This window comes from Talpa europaea (assembly GCF_964194135.1).
Source record: "Talpa europaea genome assembly, chromosome: 1".
Classification (NCBI taxonomy): domain Eukaryota; kingdom Metazoa; phylum Chordata; class Mammalia; order Eulipotyphla; family Talpidae; genus Talpa; species Talpa europaea.
This window is the reverse complement of record NC_140073.1, coordinates 23,649,277-23,671,606: the sequence shown is the minus strand read 5'-3', so window position 1 is coordinate 23,671,606 and position 22,330 is coordinate 23,649,277. Positions and strand designations below refer to the sequence as shown.

The 22,330-nt window shown below is 33.6% G+C and overlaps 1 protein-coding gene across 1 annotated transcript in view; it reads right to left on the bottom strand.

Moving 5' to 3' along the window:
• DCDC1 (doublecortin domain containing 1) overlaps positions 1–22,330 on the bottom strand; it is a gene marked incomplete at its 5' end in the record, with an annotated part of 338,819 nt that overhangs the window by 191,139 nt on the left and 125,350 nt on the right. Inside the window, 2 exons of the mRNA XM_084250604.1 lie at positions 1,780–1,950; positions 10,523–10,615. Coding sequence (XP_084106730.1) covers positions 1,780–1,950; positions 10,523–10,615 — 264 coding nt within the window. The remainder of the gene's footprint in view (positions 1–1,779; positions 1,951–10,522; positions 10,616–22,330) is intronic.

The following is a 22,330-nucleotide window of genomic DNA, read 5'->3' as shown; positions in this document are numbered from 1 at the left end:
TATGGCTCCACCCCAGTTCTTGTATGTATATACAAATAAAAATAAATCTTAAAAAAAAATTGGATGTTCCAAAAGGGAAAATTAGGGAGAAAGGAGGGAGAAGCAAATGAGACTGAGTACTTAACAGTAAAAGTAATCATAAAGAAAGAGAACACCTTGGAGTTGGCAGAGGACCTCTGAGACAAGATGAGAGCAACCAATCATCCAATTCTGCCTGGGATTGAGCACTCAATTTTTAGTGCTAATACCAGGAATGTCATGAGCATAACACTGAGGTATTAGATTTTTATTTTGACTATATTTTACTAATTTAAAATTGAAATAACTATACATAATTAGTGCCTACTATAGTATTAGACAGCACAGTGAGTCCAAACAAATACAGCAAGCTGGCTTCTTTACAGATAAAAATTTCCCCTTTTATTTACTGTTATGAAAAAAAATTTGATGCACATTAAAAGGGGAATATGGGAGAGTAACAATTTAGACCCTAAAGTTAACTATTTTCTATCAAGTCAATGTGTAACTATAAATAAGGAATAAAAACTATTTAGTGGGGATGAAATCAGCCACACTCCCTGTCTCCAGGTCCTCTCTGAATCAAGAGAAAGAAGTGGTGGAGTGGATCTATAACCAAGTCAGGAATCTGGAAAAAAAAATAATGCTACTATCAAAACCTTGACCTTGATGTCTTGAATATCACTTCCTAAACCTTTAGCTAACTAACACCAAGTATAAGAAATAAATTATCGTGCTTACCATAGAATTGCATGTCCAAAAAGGGCAGTTTATACATGGTAATATTCTCATTCAAATACAAACATAGCAATATAATTTAATAACAAAAACAGTTATAGATAAAAAACACAATGAGAATAAAATCAAATATTAAGAAAGAGGAATTATAGAGCTAAAGACTGATGAAAACAAAATTATTTTAACTACGATCACATACAAATGTACATATAATCAAAAGGAAATGGAGAGCTGCAGTAATGATTCCTTAGGTGGAAAAGAGCTATACTTTGAGTAATTCAAATTTTACTAATTATAGTCTTTTAAAATGTGAGATATGAAATGATAAAAACAATATTTACTAGACAGACTTAGCATGGATACTCTATTATGGTGAACAGTGTTTAATTTCCTTAAGCTTTCAATACATAAAGCATTTTAGTCAAGAATGAGTTATTCCTTTTCTCTTCCAAAGATGCAATAGCAAAGAGTAGTCTAGGACATTTAGCTATCTTGTCCTGACAAATAACCAATTCACCTTTCTTCCCAGTGTATTTTTAAGTATTGATTTTACCAAGTGAACTCAGACATGTGTCACACTTATCCAATACAGATTCTTTTCCTTGAAAATGTAGTTTGAACATCAATCAGTCACCTGGTCTTTCACCTCTAATTCCTATTGCCACTGTCTGTCAATTATTAAAGCTTGCCCACTTCTCCAAATAAGTTATTTTTAAAAGCTGGTTTTTAACATACACATAAAGTTTGCAAATAGACACATGATTAAATTTCTTCATTAAAATTATTTTTCTGAGTTGAAAACTAGTTAAAAATCTATAAATCCACATTTCAAAAGCCTCTGTCTTTTCTTTGAAAACATGTTCCCTGAATGGTAATATTAGCACTTGTAAGCCAGACTCCAGTTTGAGGAAGACAACATAAAAAGAAATTCAAGCTGAGTGGCATTGTTACCAGGGTCTTCAAACAGAGCACAGTGTTTTCATCTCTGGCTGAACCCAAAGAAAGTCACAGAATGACACCCACCTTGAGCTGCAAGCCTCCTGGGATAAGAGTGTTTGCTGGAAGGCTCTTAATGTGTTGGTAGACATAAGAGGAGAATTGCTCCTGCTCAGCCTGTAATTGGGGGCCAAGTTTAGAGAGATGACCTCTGTTGCATTTGATAGCTGTCTGCAATTCATCAATCAGCCTGCTCACCTGAAGGGGTTAAATTACAAGAGTTGTTAGCAAGAAGTAATTGTTGATGTCACACCTATTAGTTTTTGAGTACCTAGTCTGATGGAGGGAAAATGACTTCAATACAAGAATTTGAGTATAAATCTTTAAGTAAAGAGAATAGAAGAGATACACATTCCTTCATCAACAAATTTTATTTATGGAAATATATCTAACCTTTTTACTTCAAGCAATATGGAGCAGGTAGCCATTTACAACTAATGAATGAAAAGTATCTCTGGATATGAAAAGGAGCATATAAAACACGATGCTACTTGCAAAATAAAATCAAATAGTAAGAAGGAAAAATTACAGAGCTAGACTGATGAAAATACAATCTACTATAAACTACTATCTACAAACTACTATCACAAACAAATGTATAGATAATCAAAAGGAAGTAAAGATTATAGTTGGCAAAGGACTTTTAACCTCCTTAACAGAATAAAACTTTCCTAAGACTTTAAGCAATTCAACATATATACCAACTACAATTTAATTTTATGTACCTTCCTTTACAGAATATTTTGTTTTGTCATCTGTATGTTATGTTGAAATTTTTAAATATGCATTAAATTTGTTAACATTTTGTTGGCTTTTTAAATAAATTAATCTGCTTTCTTATTTCCAAATCATGAAAATATAATTTTCCAAATTTCATAAATACAATTTTCCAAAACTATACACATACTTCAAAGATAATACTCTGTTCTAAAAAATATTTTGAATATATATCTCTGAGTGAAGCATAGACTTTTTCCAGAAACAGCAATGACTTAGAAACAAGTACCCTTTTTTTTTTACATTTTGCAATTTCTAATCAGTGTTATTTAAAACAGACAAATAAAACTGACTTATGGATAATTAAAAAGATATACTGAGAAACATAAATAGTAAATTGATGTTTTGGCCCATATAGTATATAAATTAAAAAATCATTACCATTCTTTGACTATTGTGTTATGTAAACTTATCTTTTCTCCAATAGATTAGATTCTTATATAAACACTGATTTATGAATGGTTGTGAGAAAAAGAAATGAAAAGCAGAAATTCACTCTATTCATGGCTTTTTTTTTTTTCAGATTTATTTATTTTTATACAAGAACCGGGGTACAGGCCAGATGCACAGGAGGGTGAGAGGATTCACCAGAGACAGAGTGGGGAACAGAACAGGCAGACTGACGAAATACACTGTTGAGGGTAGCAGCAGGCAAGACAGGAGGTCTGCTTTGCCATACGGGATTCTTGCCGGCCTGCCAGGATCAAACCCGTGCTGCAGAGGCTGTGGACAGCTTCACAGTGTGGCGCTCAACTGCCTGCGCCTCCAGGAAGGCCCTCATGGCTCTTTATAATGATCAAATTAGACCTGTTTAGAGTTATGAATAATTCTGAATAGAGCATGGATTTTTGAGTTCTTGGGTTAAATGGTTCTCCTATTTACTGGCAGAGACACTGAACACATAATAAAACCCTCATCCATACTCAAAAAAAGTTTCTGGGCTTCCCCAAAAGCCTCATTCCCCCCTGCCAAAAAAAACAAAAAAAACAAACAAACAAACAAAAAAAACCCTCATCCATTAATGAAGAATAACACTGGTCATTGGTCATATCATATTAAAAATTAAATGAGATTAAAGAATCTCATTTATCTAACCAATATAAGCCTATCTAACTTATATAAGCCTATTTCACATGAAAAAGACAAAAATTTGAAACTATTGGCTACAAAGATTGTCCATCTCACTTCAATGTACACAGATAAAATGGGATCTTTCTCCAAAAGAGTCTCTCATGTACTCACACTTCATCCTCTTTCTCTCACAGCTAAAAATATCTGCCCTATCCTGTACTCTGACATTAAATATATGACATTTATCCTCCTACAGAGAATTTTAGGGAATCAATGAAAGCAAGTTTGTATTATTTTCCATATGACTTTATTATTTTTCTACTTTATATAGACACAAATGTCATCTTGAACTAATTTACTTATCTATGTCTTCAATTACATTTCATTTTTCCCAAGAACTTTAGAAGCAGTATGTATGTATAAAAAAACTGATTAATATTTAAATTTAAATTACTTCATTTAAATTATTCCTATTTTATTTAATCTCCCATATCTCTCTTATTTGTCCCTGTGTAATCAATCGTCAGCTTCTATGCAATCCTTTTTTCTAAATAAGGAGTTGGCAAACGTTTTATTTATAAGGACGGATAATAAACAGTTTTAGTTTTGTGGGCTATAGGTCATCCATTAGAACTATCTGACCCCTAGTCGTACTCTGAAAACAGTCACAGACATTAGGTAAACAAATAGGCACAACTGAATTCCAATAAAACTTACTTATACAAACAAGCAATGGTCTGGATTTGACCATCCTGTAGTTTACCAAACCTTATTCTAATTACATGCATTTCTTCTCCTTTTCCTTTCTTATAAGAAATACACTAGCCTAAGTCCTCTTCCTTCCACCCCTCACTTATCTTACCAAAATATCTACTGAGTGGTCTCCCCATCCCTGATCTCTCTTTCTCTAACTCTTCCTGCTACTGCTACCAAATTAATCTAGCATAAATAACATATTAAAGTATGCAACTGAGCCCCTACAGTCTACAGTTTGGTATTCAAGATTCAAGACGTTTGCTTACATTCTGGTGAATTTGTACGCTTTCCATAGTGCTGTTAACCCTATTATAAAGTTATAACATTTAAAATATGGAAAGGATGATGAGCAATGTTAGCCATTGCTTTCAATCTCATCCTCACCATACGAGCCTCAAGCAGTATTGTCCTCAAAAATGATGGCCATTAGTATCTACTCTACCAAGCTATAGACCAAAACAGGACAAATGACTTGCTCTTAAAATTATCTGACAAAATTAAAATTTAAGAACCAAAGGACTGAAATAAAAAATACTACATTTCTGAAAAACACTGATCCCTTCTTAACCTATCCCCAGCATCATATGATTCAAGGAGGTATAATTTTACATAGTGTTTAAAGTACACTTTGTTTCTTGCAATCTATTTTGCTAGCCAGTGATAATGCTTTAATTTTATAGTACTGCCCCTTATGCTATGCATAGCAAATCACATACATGCACACATGCACACATAAGGAGGAATTTCAGGCTTTGATTTGAGAGCATTTTTACACATGACTGGTTTTACTGTCACAATCTATAGGCTTTCACTGATAGGATATTTCATGTGACATCAGAAATCAACCAACCATACAGTTGATGATGTCATTTGTATTCTAAAGGACTATTGGTTAAAGACTTAAAATTTCATTTCCTATGATTTCTTCATAACTTAAAAAAATTTTCTCTCGGCTTTGCTATTTTCCTTGGCCCCACGATTATCTGCTAATTTATGTGAAGTGTGATTACACCAATTTCACCTGCTTCTTCTAATAACTTAAAAATATCAAATAAAGATATACTAGCAAACACTAACTTATATCTTAAATATAAAAGAAAATATATGAAGAATCCGGCCACTGATATTCTGGTAAACTTTACATCCTGTATTACTTAAACTTTATGTTACTTCATATAGTCATATGGTCTTTTATCCTCAAAGTGCTACTTTTAATTCTCACTTATTATAATAACATGTTACCTTTAAAGATAACCCTATAAAAGATACCATTAAAGATAACCCTATTTAAAAAAACCCTATATAAACACCCTTAGAGATAATTCATATACCATATCAGGTAGATAATTTAGAATTCATGAATTATTTTACATAATATGATTTTTTTTTTGTATCACAGATGTTGCTAAAAGGAGAAAAATGTTCTTTAAAATTCTTCATCATGAATCTTTTTTTCCTGCAAATCCCTTTTTCCCGTCTCTCTACAAAGGCAATGTGAATAGGGGTAAAAGAAGACAAAACTTGACCTTCTGTGATCCCAGCATTAATGGGTCTGTTCATAATTCAATCTATGTGTGTGTGGGAGCACCCATGTGGAAACATAGAGGCCTGAGAGACATAAAGCCTTTCCCTTTAAACATTATCTGACCCTATCAGTCCCATTCACAAAAGAAGGCTTACATATGCATATATTGAAAAAATGCACCATCTCATTGTGCAGCAGAAAGCCTACACATTCTACTCTTCATTCTCTGTGGAAATGTAGCACGGAAGTGACACTTGTACAGAATTTGGGAGAGTGACAAATGAGCAGAAGGTAGCAAAAAAGAATTAAGTATTCTGATGCGAAAACAAACCAAATTTCTGAAAGAAAGCAAAGCACACCACTTTATGAACACACAGCAGGTTTTGGCATAACAGGTAGGTAAGTTTGGTCATGTTTTTATGATACATTCATGCAATACTTGAATTTAGTTAAATCCCCAAGATGATTTACAGTCAGCATAAAACATTTTTGTTTGTGCATTCTAAAATATATACACAGTGATGATGTACATTCTGAATCATATAATCTGAGCATTGTAATTCGGCTATTACAAATGAATCTTTAAGGACCTCCATGATTTTCTAATGATGAGCTCAATTTTTGGCCTGAATTCTCCATGGCCTTCAGTCCACTAATGTTAGTAAGGAGGACTCCAGAGTATTTAACAATGAATTGTCACTTGAAATCAGCACAAAGGGTGGTGGCTCTATGCTAGCAAAGTCACTTTTTTTTTTCTTTTTCATAGCCATTGATTTATTAACTTTTAGTTTTATTGATACTTTCCCCCAAAACAATCTGTTTTAACCAAGTCAGTAAAATAGCTGCACATTTCCTTCCTACCATATGTGCTATCTTACAAGCACCACTACTAACAATGAAATCTCAACTCCTTATTTCAGCACGTCCCTTCTTATCAAATGTCCAAAGTAAGGGTGTGGTCATTTGTTGGTAGACCCTATTGTGGTGCCTGCCTGGGGCAGTGATATCAGAAAGGGAACACTTGTTAATGTGTACACCATAGGAATATCATCTTGGCATGTGACATGCTAGGTCAGTGCTTAAATTTAGAACTAAGAAATCTTCTAACTAGCAATATTACTAAGAAGAACCAGAAAGAGAGCAGGGAGATGAAAATAGGTATTTTAAACTTCTGAAAATTTCTTCTTCATTCTTAGGCTTCAGTGCTTTGCAGGTGAAGAACTGAAATTAACCCAGACTGATGAAAAAAGACTAGAAAAGATATGAGAACTTGTAAGCAAAGTTAAACATCTTGATGTGAAAAGAGGAGTTGCAATGTACCTACCAAGAAACCTGAAAGGTATAAGCACTTTTTATTCCTGCCAACTCAAATACTCCCAGCTTTTTAATAGTTTTCTAGAACTCATCTAAGATGACAAATATTTTAGAAGGAAAGGGTGGTGTTTCCATCCAGAATTACCTAAAGTGTTGCCTTTAGCTCCATTCAAGAGTCTGGTATCCTTATCCACTCATGGTGGAAGAGGCAATTGAAAACAGGGACATTTTAAAGGACTTGATAAATCACTTGGGAAAAGGCTGGCAACAAGAATGATGTCAAGTATACTTTTTGAGGCAGCAATGAGAATGTGTCTCACAGACTTCTAAATTACAGGAGTTCAATTGACCAAGACTCCCAGTTACTGTGCTCTGAAATTTATCACCAGGTTGGCAGCAATGACTGAAGATGCTAATGCAAGTCCATTCCAGAGTCACAGGATTCCTCTGATGGCCTCTTTAAGTCAAAGATACCAACAGCTTTGCCGAACCTTCCTCCAACCACACAGCAATCTAATCTTCCTTTCCTCTATCCTCCACTCACATTTCAGTCTGATAGCTCTCCTAGCCTTATCCAAGGTTCTCCTCATTTTCTCTGGTAAGAATTCTAATAAAATCCCTACACATTTAATCCCATCTTAGTATCCACTTTTCCAAGAACCTGAAGTAACATAATTTTCAGCCAAAAATAATAAATTACATACACATCTCCAGTAGACCACATCCAAACATTTGAAGTACTTTAATATCACCACCTCAAAGTAATTTTATGATGTATACATTATTATTATTTCTAGTTTTCATGTCAAAATTTACAACAAATGAAATATGATTTTAAGAAAGACTGCGGAAGTCTAAATCTCAGATTTTTATATTTGTTTTAGTTATTGAAATGCATCTAGAAATATAATACCTTTGGAAAAAATGTAACAAAAAAAACATAGGCAAAGATAAATTGAAGTAATATATTGAGTGGTCTCCCCTCCCCAGAATTGTAATTTATCTTCACCACCAGTATTTTACATCTCTATATATGAATTAGGGCCAAAATTTGATGACAATCTAAGCAAAACATTAGAAACTATACATCAAGATTAACATAGTCACTTTCAAAGTAATACCATATGAATTATTTTCATAATATGGGATATATTCAGAGATCACACACACTCATACGCATATACATATACACACAGATAAATATTCCCTTTACAGTACATTTAATTTTTGAAGCAAACAATGCCTTTGAAGCCATAGCTGACTGAGGAAATATGTGACCAAATAAAGCACTGTGCAGGCATAACATTGAAGTATATAGGTACTAAATGAACATAAGGTGATAATGAAGAAATATTAAAATAAGAATACTGTTGGATTTTCAGAAAAGAGAGTTTCATTTTCTCATGTTGCTAGGAAGATATATTTAGCATAAATATATTTATTTATTCCAGTTTTCAGTTCCACTGAACTTGTGATTTTGCATAAAATAGCAAAACACAACATAATTTCAATACTTACAAGGCATAAAATACTTAATCTGTGAATTTTTCTAGATCATTTTCTATTTAATCTCTAATGATAATGTTAGGGAGAAATGATGTCTTGAGCTAATCCCATACAGGCTTTGTGGACTCCACCCCAACTCCAGACTAAAGCCATCAAGACATTGGGAAAGACAAATCCCATCACCACCAAAGGGAAGGTAGCTGGGACCTGAGGGTGGAGTTAAGCAGCCAGGTTGGGTATAAAAACCAAACACGTGGGCCTTGGGATGGCTCGCTATCGCTTGCTTCCTGGCTTCACGGCTCCTGGCTTGTGGACAGCTCTCAGAGCGCCATTTGAGATTCCAGATCGGTGGATCGGGTAGGACTCATTTAAACTTTGTCTCCCACTTTTCTCCCTGAGCTGTACATTTCCTCCTTTCCCCTTCCCTTGTAAATAAACCTTTTATTAACCTTTCGCATGTGCCTGCAGTCGAGCATTGATAAGTCCTTTTTAGCGCGCGGGTGAGGACCCACAGTCAGGCACCCTGTTTTGTATCGGGGTTGCTCTACAACAATAATTTTTGTTCTTATAGATATAACTTAATTAGCTAATTAAAATAGAGGTATTTATCCCTCTTAAAGTTTCCCATATCAAGATATTTGATAGATTCATTTTAAACTCACTGTGAAAACATAGTAAAATTTATAACAACCTATAAATTTATAACAACCTAACTTTTATAAATTTATAACAACCTACTTTTAACTTGTTAATAGTCAGTGGAATGAGTCTGAACTATAACTTAAATCTATACAATTGTCCTTTGTTACATTTACATGTCATTTGCTACATGCTGAATTTTTCTTATAAAATATTCTCTACTGAAGTTGTCAATTAATATTTATAATACAGTCTCTAATATTGGACATATATAAGTCCAAAATATGAAAGTAATCTCTAACATGAGACCTGGATTCACTCAAAAATTTGATACCTTGTTCCTGTTCATCATTGTAAAATACATAGTAAGGGAGATGCAATCACAATAAGAAAATATTAAAACCCCAAAGCTTGGATAGATTTCTTTGCCAAAACGTCAAAGAGACACACATGAAAAGCTTAATTTTAAAACATCATACTATTTTATTCTTTAAGTTGCTTATAGATTTTATTTACTGACAGTGGTACAGAGAAATTAGCAAATTCATGATCTTTCTTCAGAAAGATTAAATGCTTTTGCATTCCAGGAAGCTACATGAAAATCATTTTCTCTTTCTGTCTAACACCAATTTTGTATTATTATTTCATTTATGGAATATGCTGTCAACTTCACAGCATGAGCTTCGGCGAGAAAAAGGCTTGCTTTAATAGTTCTTCATTACAATATTGCCTACAGAATCTTATCATTAGCTCACTAAGTCTTGCCATTTGTAAACTCCTTGATAAGAGATAAAACTGTTAGTGTTTCTAAAATACAGAACAATGATTCTATTCCTAGAAAGTAAAAAATAAGAATAATATTCAGTATTTACTCAAAATTTTGTTTTTCCTGTCAGCCTATTTTATAATTTCCAGATTCAAGTCACATGTAATATTTTTTTTTAATTTGTGCAACTTAAGAGAATTTATTTGCAGACAATTATGAGATTTATTCCTCACAAAGTTAAAGTTTTCAAGCTGCCTATATCAATAAAATGATTTCCAGTTTTGACCAAGTTTGTTCCATTATTTTATCAAATACCAATCATTGGTTCACTACCAGACCCAAGCAAAATTTGTTTTAATTTTAAAATTAGTGTTCATTATAGTTTTAAAGTATAGTTTGAAAAATAAATTCCTTACTTCTTCTTGTGCCTTATGGTGTTCCTTTGATGTCATGGAAAGAATGACTTTTTCAGTAACTTTCTCTTTCTTTTCATCCATGGCTAGGTTCAACTAGAAAATAAATAAATATATACATGAAAATAGGTACCTACTGACAACTAATAGCAACATTTACTCAAACAACTAATTTAGCATAATCATGGAAGATGATTTCATATTAACTTGACTCATGTGAAAATGAACTCTACCTAGATTAAACAAATGCAAAGCTCATTTTTTATATTTAAAACATTTAACACTGAATTTTTCACTTCCACTTCTATTATTTGTAAACTTATTAAAATATAACTTGGGAAGGGATCCTTAATAGCAGGCATTCAACAATGATGAGTACTTTATAAGAACATTTTATCAGAATGAGCACAGCAGCTATTTCTTGTTTGTTTTTGATTGGGCGCTATTTCCAATTAAAATTTTTCATTGCCACTAGAAAAAAAAGTGGCTACTGTTATGTCAGAATAAGAATTCAAAGACATAAACCAAAAGCAAATGTTAATTGAAACACTCTAGATGGTGCAAAATAACTTGTAATATTTCATGACAAAAATAATGTATCTTAAATATCTGAACAAAAAAAATTAAGTTAAATAAGAAACATGAACAGTTGCCTAAGATCTGCCCTATTTACAAAGCTAAAATCTTCTACTACTGCTGTTAACCCATATGTTATAAAAAAGTAAATGTGGCCTCATCTATATTTCTTTAAAAATAATCACCACTGAAATACCGGATGGTCTCACTCATAGCAGGAATCTAGAAAACTTAAATAAGGGACCAGGAAAATGAATATAAGAAAGTGAAAATCAAAATCAACAAAAAACTATGAACCAGAGACACTTTTTGGGGGGTGGGGGGCGGGAGGGGAGGGATTGGGGTCAGAATGGGGCGTTTGCAATTGTATGGGGGAATAAAAAATAAAATTTATTATTTAAAAAAAAATAATCACCACTGAAATGTTTTAAATAGGCTTTCTCAATTATATGCCTGACAAATCATGTTTGGGTTAACATAAATCTTTAAACTACATTCTGTCTGAAGATCCACCCCTATACTTCCAAATATAATGGAAATGGGAGCAACAATATGGCCACTTCAATCTAGCTATGAATATATGCTATAATAGTACCAAGCATGTGAACATTTCATCCACTTACATGTGGTATAACACAGTGAACTACAGATTCTGTTTTTGTACAGGAGAAAGGCCCAGGAATCTTCAGGTGATTCTGATGATCACCCTAAATATGGAGTTGACAAACATTTCTATAAAGGGCCAAGTGGTAAATATTATATTTTTTTAATAGTAATGTCTACTTTATTTTATTTTTTTCAATTGTGTTTATTGAGGTAATATTGATTTACAACACTGTATATGTTTTAGGTATGTAAGTTCACATTTCTACAAATGAATGTTGACATACCATACCCACCACCAAAGCATGAATAATCCTCTACCAGAGTCCATGAACCAACCTCTTTTCCCTTTGCTCCTCCCCCACCCCAACCCCTCCCCCTCCCCCACCCCCACTCCTTCCTTTCTGGTAACCTCAATTCTATAATCAGGAATCAAGGATATATTCTGATTTGGCTTTGTCTGTTCCTTTCCTTCGGTTTTAAAATTTCACATATGAGTGAAATCACCTAATATTTGTCATTCTCTTTCTGACTTATTTGCTTAGCATAATTTCTTCCAGTCTCATCCATCTTGTCACAGATGACAAGCTTTTTTTTTTATTTTTTATAGATGAGTAGTATTCCTTTGTATATATACAACACATCTTAATCCACTCATATGTTGTTGGGTACTTGGGTTGTTTCCATTACCTGGCTCTTGTAAATAGTGCTACAATTTACATAAAGTACATATATATCCTTCAAATTATTGTTCTGTATTCAGGTAAACACATAGAAAAAGACTGCTGCATCATATGGTAGACCTATTTTCTATTTTGAGAAATCTCCAAACTGTCTTCCAGAGGCTGGACTAGTCTACATTCCCACCAACAGTTATATTTGGAAGATAAGGAATAAACAATCTCTGTTGCAATAACTCAACTCTTCCCTATAGCATGAAATAAACAATACATGAATGAATGGGTATTGTTATATTTCAATAAAAATTTTTTTAAAAAAGTGGCAGACTGAACTGGACCTGCAGGCAGGAATTTGCCAATCCCTGCTGTAGACTGAGAACCACTAATAAATATTTATTTATGATGACATATAAAATTTATTGCATGAGACTGTTCTTAGGGTCACTCTCCCAAGGAATATTTGTTCCTTTGATGAAGTATTACAAAACACATAATATAAATAGTGAAATACCACACTCAACTTCTACACACAGAAGCCTATATGTTAACTGTGGTACAATAGACTTATCTCCAGTCTCTATGGTTATTCTTTATTAGAGCATCTTCAAGAGATGGGTGTGGAAGCAAGTGACTGGGGAACATTTACCATGTTCATCTTTCATTGCCAAATTAATTTCCAAATGCAGCAACACTAAAAACAGATCTTTTTTTGAAAGGAAACAAAACAAAACAAAAACAGAGCTACAAAACTCTTTGGTGCCACAGCAGTAAACCAAATTCTAATGAGATCTCCCAGGGCCATGACATTTTAAAATGCTTGCAACTAACTCTTTTAAAGGTGGGAATTCTTTACCTTTGAAAGCACCACAGTTGGAAAAATCACCTCCATTCTAATACTCAACTTCTAAAGAAGCACTATACTTATCTATATAAGCTGAAGGGAAACATGTCAACATTACTGAAAAGCATCATATGCATAGTACAAAATAGGAAATCAGTAAGAAAGTGGAAAATAAATGGTCAACAAAATAAAAGGATACATGGGGTGTTTTCTGGAAACATTCCAAAAGAGAGCTATTTTAATATAGTCATTTAGAGAAAATTATTGAAAGTAAAAAGTCAATGAAGAGAGGGCATTTTCACCCAAGGCATAAATAATATGCAGTGCTAACAGCAACTCTCCCTGAAGTTTCACAACATAATATCAATAGTAGGATTTTTCTCTCCTGTCACTTATGAGGAGACTATCCTGTTTCTTCATTAAGAAAACTAGATGCCTTTAAGTTGCTGTTCTTATCTAAAATATACGACATCCTTTGTCAATGATTTTGCTTTTTTTGAGATTGTTCATGTGGAAGAATGGTAGAAACTTCAAATTAAAATGTAAAAACAAAGAGAAAGATAGTTAAAATCTTATGTAACCATAAAAGCCAAACTGCCACCAAAAGGACAAGCAGGAAGTAGAGTTACTCTGTTCTAAATCTATCTTGCCCTTTTTAAATGTGAGAAAATACTTCCAATCACTTGTGGTACACATCAGAATCTAACAAGTTAAATAGGAACATTTAATTCACATTTTTGTCAGACTTTGTTGCTAAAGTTTTTTAAAACATGTAATTAACAAACATTAGCTATCCAAAATTAGGCTAAAATTTGTTTTAAAAAACAAACTTAGGTTAAAGTTGTGTTCATTCACTATTAATGGAACCAGAATAGAACAATCAAGAGACCAGTGAAGGATAGTAGCAGAAATGGAAGAAACATAATGGTTCTAACAAAGAACACTGAACAGGAATGCTTCAAGAAAATGGTCTGGTTAGAGAAACAGAAGATTCAAAAATAGTAAGTTTACTTCAAACAATTTGTTTAGGAATTAAGGAAAAAAAACACAAAAGTACACTTGAAGGAACAGATTTCAATGAAAATGATTTCTACTGGTTGTTATTTTTCACACTCTATTTTACATTAAACTATCAATGCTAAAGTGGCAGACTCAATACTTTCTCTTAAGTCCCCATGGGTCATAGCTTAGCAGTTTATGGCATTATATAAAGCATGTATTGTATCTGCAGTGACTATAATAGAATGTGCTCCTAAGTTTGAGGAATTCCTCTGACATTTGCTGGCTCAGACAGCTCTCCTATGGTCAACCTACAGAGGAGAACATGCTCAGGTCTTCCTGCTAGAGAAATTCAGGCAGAACAGCAGAGAATTAGTTCTGTATGTGTCATTAATAGTATATGGCTTGGTTTTACTAACTTTTTTTTTACTCTCCCCCAAATATTTTAAAGTGTATTTATGAAAATCATAAAAGTAAATTGAGTAAAATTTTTACCATGACTGTAAGATACAATATGTTTTATAGGAGAAAATAAAACCTAAGGTTCAATTATGCATATCTTAAGGTAAGGCACACTAATCAACCTAGTTGATGAATTAGGTCTACCTAACTCAAATTGACAATCCAGACAAGTATTAGTCAAAGACAGAAGAGTTAATAGTCTAACCAAACTAATGCTCTGACCCATGGTTATGCCTGTCATCTTCTCTATATTCAAAAGAATAGCTAATGACTCAAATGTGAAGTATATGTTATATGTTATGCATAATATCCTAAGTAGATCAACAGAACCCAAATAAAGAAAATGGAATCTTTCTGTTAAAAAATATAACTTTTTGACCAAAAATATTACTTTATTAATAAATTATTTGATCCATATTTTACATGCAGATCAATATAGGTAATATAGTTTGCAAAACAACAGGACAATCAGCCTTCATACATATATTGACAAGTTTCCCAATGGCCTGTTAATATACAAAAGACTGGGACAAATTACTTATTTATATATACAAAACATGGTTATAAAGGCCAGCTGCAGGTATTTTTTTGGAAAGTGCATTTTAATAAGGTCCTATTCAGTTAAGGAACAAATGGGGAAGAAGTAGTTTGCACTACAGAGTTTAGCGCAAGAGCTTTCTCTTTTTCTAACCACGAAATCAATCATTTGTCCAGACTGTGGGAGTCAGAGTTAGTTACTGAAAAGAGCTCCATATATAAACAAGTCAATAACTCATTGTGTGTTATTGTGGAGCTGAAGAAGTCGGCTTTCAAAAAAGCTGCCCCTGCTTCTCTCAGAATGAATGTCACTGTATTCAGGGACTGGGAGAGGGTCCTTTGTTTTCAGCCATTGCTGGCTGCCATTTATGTATGGGAACAGGAGGTGGCTGCGAGGAGAGTGGGGGAAGCTACTATGTGGGATCATGTATGCCCAAAAAACTCTGAATTTTTCAGCCTAAATAATTTGTGTCTAGAAATCCATTAATGCAATTAATTAAAAGTAGCTACTGATATAAACAATGCACTGTATTGGTTCTGATGATACAAACCTGTACATTCAGGGTACTAACATTCCATTGAGAATTGCAATTCAGCCACCAACAGTTCCCATGGTTTTCCTTATGTTTGTCACTGAGGTAAGGCTCATAATCTTAGAATTCTTTTATTGCCCCAATAAATCCAATCATACAGTCAAAGAACAATTGTTCAATAAATACCTGTGATGAATTAGGGACAGATATAGCCTCAATTTTTAAATGTTTTTATGCTTTCATTAGACTACTGTCTCCTAAACTATATGCTGAGTGTTATGTGATAGGGATTCTGCAGTCAAATAATTTTCTTAAACATTAGGTTAAATCAAGGCAAATGATTTTCTTTAAAATATGACACCTAGGAGTCTCTTAGGTATTAACAGATATTATTCATGACCATAAGAGCATCTCAGGCTTGTTCAGCCAGAGATATATTTGGAAATGTGTCAAGAGACCAATTATTCTTAAACTGAGTTGAGGATGAACCTCTAAGAGTTTACTCAAGAGTAAATACAAAAATGACTCAGTAGTCACAAGAAGCTCAACTCTGTCCTTCTGTCAATGGGACTTCACCCTGCCTGCTTCCCCCAAATTAATTAATTTATAATCCTCATGAGTAATTTGTTTAGGCCATGAAAATACATTCTATAATATATCTAATATAAAATTATGAAAAAGTTTTTGGGAAAAATGGTAAAACTAGTATTAAAACATAGATTAAAACAAAAATCATTAAAGCAGTATATCACAGTGTATGTAGCATGAGACAGATGAAACAACTAATACCAGGTCAAAATAGGCACAATCTTACACTGAGTTTATTATATGTTAAATGTAATACAAGTCTACAGTTGCTAAGCCATACTCCAAAGTTTAAAACTTATAAAAATTGAATTTTTTTTCAGGCAGCAAAATCTAGCAGGGATTACTTAAAGACTACTTATCCCACTTAGTGTGAATGTTTCACTGCAAAAATATTTGTTTTATTATAGTAGGCTGTGTCAGATCCCCGTGGAATTGTTACATAATACATGTTCTATAATACATGAGTTATTTTTCTAAAATTCAAAACATTCTGAAAACCAAAATATATGTTTCCAAGCAGATAATATCAGGAATTGTGGTTGGAATTTCAAATTAAGAAGGAAAGGGTGGACTGTTAAATAGGTAGTATTGGAATGAACAACTAACTGACTAACACTTTAGGAAAATATTGTGGATACATTTTTTCACCTTACACATTTTTAGATGCTTAAAGACTCAAATAATATAAGTGCTTGAAGAAAATAAAGCTGGATTTACAAAATATGACAGGAAAAGGACTTTCAAAGTCCACTATGGATAGATTTAAGTAAATGAAAGTCCTGAAATTCTGTGCCTCGAAAAGGAATTTTAACAAAATTAGAAAACAACAATACACTGAGAAAATATTTGCCAAATGTAATAGGTTAATATCCCTAAAATGTTAAGAACACTTTTCGATAGACTAAAAAATAGTGTAAAAAGGATAAACCTCATGGAAAATAGGAGCAAAGGAAATGAATATCAATTCTTTAAGGAAAAAAAAATACAAAAGGTAAAAGACAACACACACACAAAAGTTCACTACCACTAACAAAACAATTCAAACTAAAACATTGAGATGATGTGTTTAATTTATCAAATGGCCAAAAAAAATCACATGATAAGAAATAGAGAATTTAAGGATTAATGAACATATGTGCTCTCATGTATTGCTACTAAAAAATAAACGTTACCTCATCCAGGAAGTCTGTTTTGACTCATTCTCAGTGCCAGGCACAAGAGCCTGTGATTTCCTCTGCCATGCTCTTGCAGCAGCTGTGCAAAGGTGTCACATAGCACTGAAGCTGTGCATTGGTGTCCCTGACTTACTGATCTCTTCATCCATACCGTGAGTTCCTCTAAAATTAGGGCTGAGTCTGTATTTATCTCTATATCTCTTGTGTCTGGCACATTGCAGTTATTTGCTAACTGCTGGCTAAAATGATTAGAACTTTACTGACTACCTGGATAATTATGGTTTGCCTATACAGACTTCTCAAAAGAAATTCCAGAAAGTCTTGAAGTTTTATGCAACATATATAAGATTAAGGAGGATAATGACTCCATCTTATGTACCTTTTTTATCATCCAAAGATGGTCTTTTAAAATTATATACAGGTTCCCCTGATCTACAAAAATAGAGCATTCCTATGAATGAAATCTTTCCTAAGGCAAAGTGGGAAATTTGTGTTTTCTCAAAAATTTGATTATTCACATCTAAAAAATAACCTACCACACCAAACCAAAGAACACATAAGACATAAATCTAAAATAATACTAATGTATTTAAGAGCAGGCCAGCTGTAAATATACAACTCTTTAAAGTAGTTCCCAGAGAAGGAGCCTGGTACCAATTTCATAGCTCATGGTGAACTGTCTCTATAACAGCTGTTGCAAAACAAATGTTGAAGTTGATTTTGCTTTTCACCTTTTTTGTAAAAGCAAAAATCCACTTCTTTTTCTTTTCATTAGTGAAGACAGGTACTAATATAGGTCTTTTGTAAAAGTTAACTACCATAACATGAACTTTTGAAAAGTGGAGATACCTTTATTGGATGACTTTCATGATAAGATTAGAAAAGATTGTTACAAGAGAACCCTGGGGCTGGATTTTAGTATAAGCACCACCCTCTCTAGAGCCTAAGTACCCATTCCTGCTGCCAAACCTAATGTGGACCCTACCTCTTCTTTTTCCTTGTTAGGTATTAAGCCTCCTGTTCTGAAGCCACTACTGTCAATTGTCATTCTGGTCAGAAATGTTTTTAAGAAAATAGTCATTGTATAGGATTTGTAACTAATGTATAAGACTCAGGGAATTTTTTAATTTAGTTTTAGTCTTCACATCTTTGTCTTGATTATAAATTTTTACTATCTTGCATTTCAAATCCTGCTCATAAAAAAAAAACAATTGATTTTTATGTTGACAGTAGATCAAATTTGGATAGTAGAATAACTATTTTCCAAAGTGAATTCCCTTAAATTTTCCAAAATTATTGACCTCTCACATGTACCTAGTAACAAAATGCTTTATTTTGATGCTTAATATTCTGATTCATCATCATCATCATCATCCATCATTAGAGAAGAGGGAATTTTTAGAGAGCTCACAATGTGCCAGACACTGTGCTGTGTTAACTTGAGTTTCTCACTTATGTTAGAAGAAGATGAGTGAAAAAAAAATCTAAGTATTGCAGAGGGGAAGAGTAAAGTATGTTTAAACTACATGTAGCACAACATGACCTAAATATCTAAACACAAACTGAAATTTTTGCTGGAAATATAAATCTCCTCCCTCTGAACTGTTTGGGGATTTTGCATCATGTATGCTTAGCATTTTGCATCATCACTATCCAAAAATAAGTACTGAATGCTTACTATTCTAGAATAGTGGTTAAAAAGAAACTTACCTCGTGGAGCTTAAAATCTTAGAAAATAGACAAACTCCTAGAACAAACAGCAGTGAAGTATGATGATCCTAAGAAAGGAGACATTTTCCAAGGAGGGCTAACTAACCTAGGTTTGGGCACAGAGCAGGAAATGCTTCTCTGAGTTAGAAATGTTACTAAATTAAAAATGACAACCAAGTCAGATTTGGCAAGTAAGAGCATTTTAGGCAGAGGAAATGCTATCACCTCTTCCATAAAACATCACAAACAATATCTCATTTTAAAAAAAGGTAAGAATGGGCCTCCCCTGGTGGCGCAGCGGTTGAGCGCTGGGCTGCGAAGCTGCCCGCAGCCTCTGTAACACTGGTTCGATCCCTGGCCCCCAGCAAGGGTCCCCCCTGGTGCGCAGACCTCTCCTGCCTTGCCCGCTGTTCCCTGCAGCAGTGTACATCATCAGTCTACCTGTTCTGCTCCCTGCTCTGGTTCTGGTGAATTCTCTCACCCTCCTGTGCCTCTGACTGTACTCAGTGCTTGTATAAATCAATCAATCAATCAATCTTTAAAAAAAAAAAAGGTAAGAAGTGGGTAAATTGTATTTTAGTAATGCATTTTTTAACCAAAATACTACCATTGAATCATAGAATTACAAAAAATACTAATGAAATATTTCACCTTCTTTCTTCAAACCAAATTTCACATAATATGTTTCAACATGGACTAGTCATATATCAAGGACAGCACAGCCCTAGAGGACACTATGTCAGGGGCTAAGGCATGTATAAATGAGAAAAGTAGATCATACAGAATAGGTGAACCAGTAAAGAGTACAAATTGTTTTAATGTAGCAACAGCGGTTGCTCTGATGATAGGTGTGTTGTGTAGTGATGTCCCTAGTCCCTGAATCATAAATATTGCTGTAAACCAATGCCACCTCAAAAATAAAAGTACAAATGAATGTATGTGCCAACTGCTACTCAGCCCCAGGAAAGTATCATGTGAAAAAGTGGTCCAATGCATTGCTATATGTTCCAGATTTTCTGATAAACCAAAAATTTAGAATTTAATATAAGAATCTCATTTCTAGATGGCAGCGATTAATTCTTTAGAATTTTATACACACTCTACAGGTGAAAAAATTAAAATCTGAAAACTAACTCTGGCCATGATCACCTTTTGTCCTTTCCTTAACAAGCATCTTTTGTCATTTCTCTAATAGAAGGAGCAATCGCTGTCCCCTTTTTAAAGAGCAGTTTGGGGCATATCATCCAGGCGTAGTTTTATCAGTGACTTCGTTCTCTCTATCTGAGTAAAAATGAAGTCATTCTTTCGTCATGTGAAGTCTCCCTTCCTTTTCTCTCTCTTTGGTGCACTGGGCCCTTAACTCAAGATTTGTATCCTCTCCTCCCTGACCCAAATCGGGACCTACATAGTCATTGTAGCTCCCCTATGCATGTTACTAAATTGATTTTTCCTTTGCAAACCATCAGATGCTATTTTGATTACTTGTCCAACCCAAGAAGAACCCAGATAGGTGAGGAATTTCAAAGTAAAGGTCAACTAGTTCCACTCAAAATATCACAGCTTCTAAAATCAAGTCTGAATTAATAATATACAAAATGACTGCTTTCCTACAGACAAATTTAGTGGCAAAATAGTCTCCATTTACTCTGATCTACATAAGGACAAAAAGCTATCCACTCTGGGATTTTTGAGAAACATTTCATAGTGCAAATGAGTCCCAAAACTATTCGGATAGCTCCTCACTAACCCAGCTAGATTTGCATTTATAGAGAAATCAGAGCAGAATGCTCTTAGCTCAATACTCTTAACCATCTTACCATCTAATATCAAAGAATTTCCATCTCCATTTTTCAATGCATGGTCTGTGTTTGGAACTCATTTCTGTGGGAGGTCATAGAGTCAAATACTATGACGGAGAAAGGAACTGTTATTCACCATGCAGGCAGTAAGTGTGAGCCCAGATTGTAAGGGCAATCAAATCTCATGCTTCAAGAAAGAAAATGATCATTTGCAAGGTCAAGAAGGAATTTCCTCTTCTCTTTTAATAGGAAATACCAGGCAACTTGACAGATGAATTGAGGGGGGAGGGGAAATTTATCTTGGTTCTAAAATACGAAGTATTCATTATAACCCACCAAAAAGAACAATGGATTAGCTATATAAGTGGCAAGATCTTATGTGAAACGTATCCCAAGTTCCATAGTATTTGATGTAATACACACTTAGCTCATTTCTACCATATGCTCTGGGAAAAACCTTACTCAGACAACTGATGGTCATAATAATGGAATTTTATTTTCATTAATTCATTATTTTCTGATAACTTTAAATGGCAAGTCTTCAGAAATTAATTTGTCACTTTAGTTCCCATAAAATTTGCAGTTTTCATAAGGTAACAACTTATTAATAGGTGATTATAAGTACTAAACCACTTAAGTGATTATAAAGCACTCACCTCTGGTACAATGAATAAGGTAAACATGATTATTTAAGAACAACGTTCCTAAGACGTATTTGTAAATATATATGCCAAATATCTTTCTGGTTATGGTGAAATTATCTAAGTAACACAGATGCAAATGTAACACAATTTTAATATTTATTTTTACTACATATATTACCTGTGATATTGAGAATTTGTACCACTGAATTTTCCAAGTTACGATATTGATTTGTGACAACTATGCTTCTAATAACCCTTTATCTTAGCATTTTACTAAAAATATTAAGCTATGTGAATGTGACATGCCTTAGCAATTGGCATTCTCTGACTGTTCTATGGGGAATTACAGATGTGTTTATAATGCAAAAATAAAACTGGAATTATAATTCAGTATTTTACTCCTTTGCCCTTAAAAAATAGCAATTTTTAAAAACTACCCCAGTTTTCTAGAGAGCTTTGGGGCTGCTATTGCTGTTGTTTCTAAACTTAAGTTCCAAATTCCCCAAAAGAGCAATGTCCAAGAAAATGTTACTACCTGACTCTACCAGCAGGTGCTACTTCACTGTCCAGAGTTATTTGCATCTCAGAATGACATAAGAATAGTTTAAGGACATTTGTTGAAAAGGTAATGAATACTGTGAAACATTGATTTTTAACCCTTTAA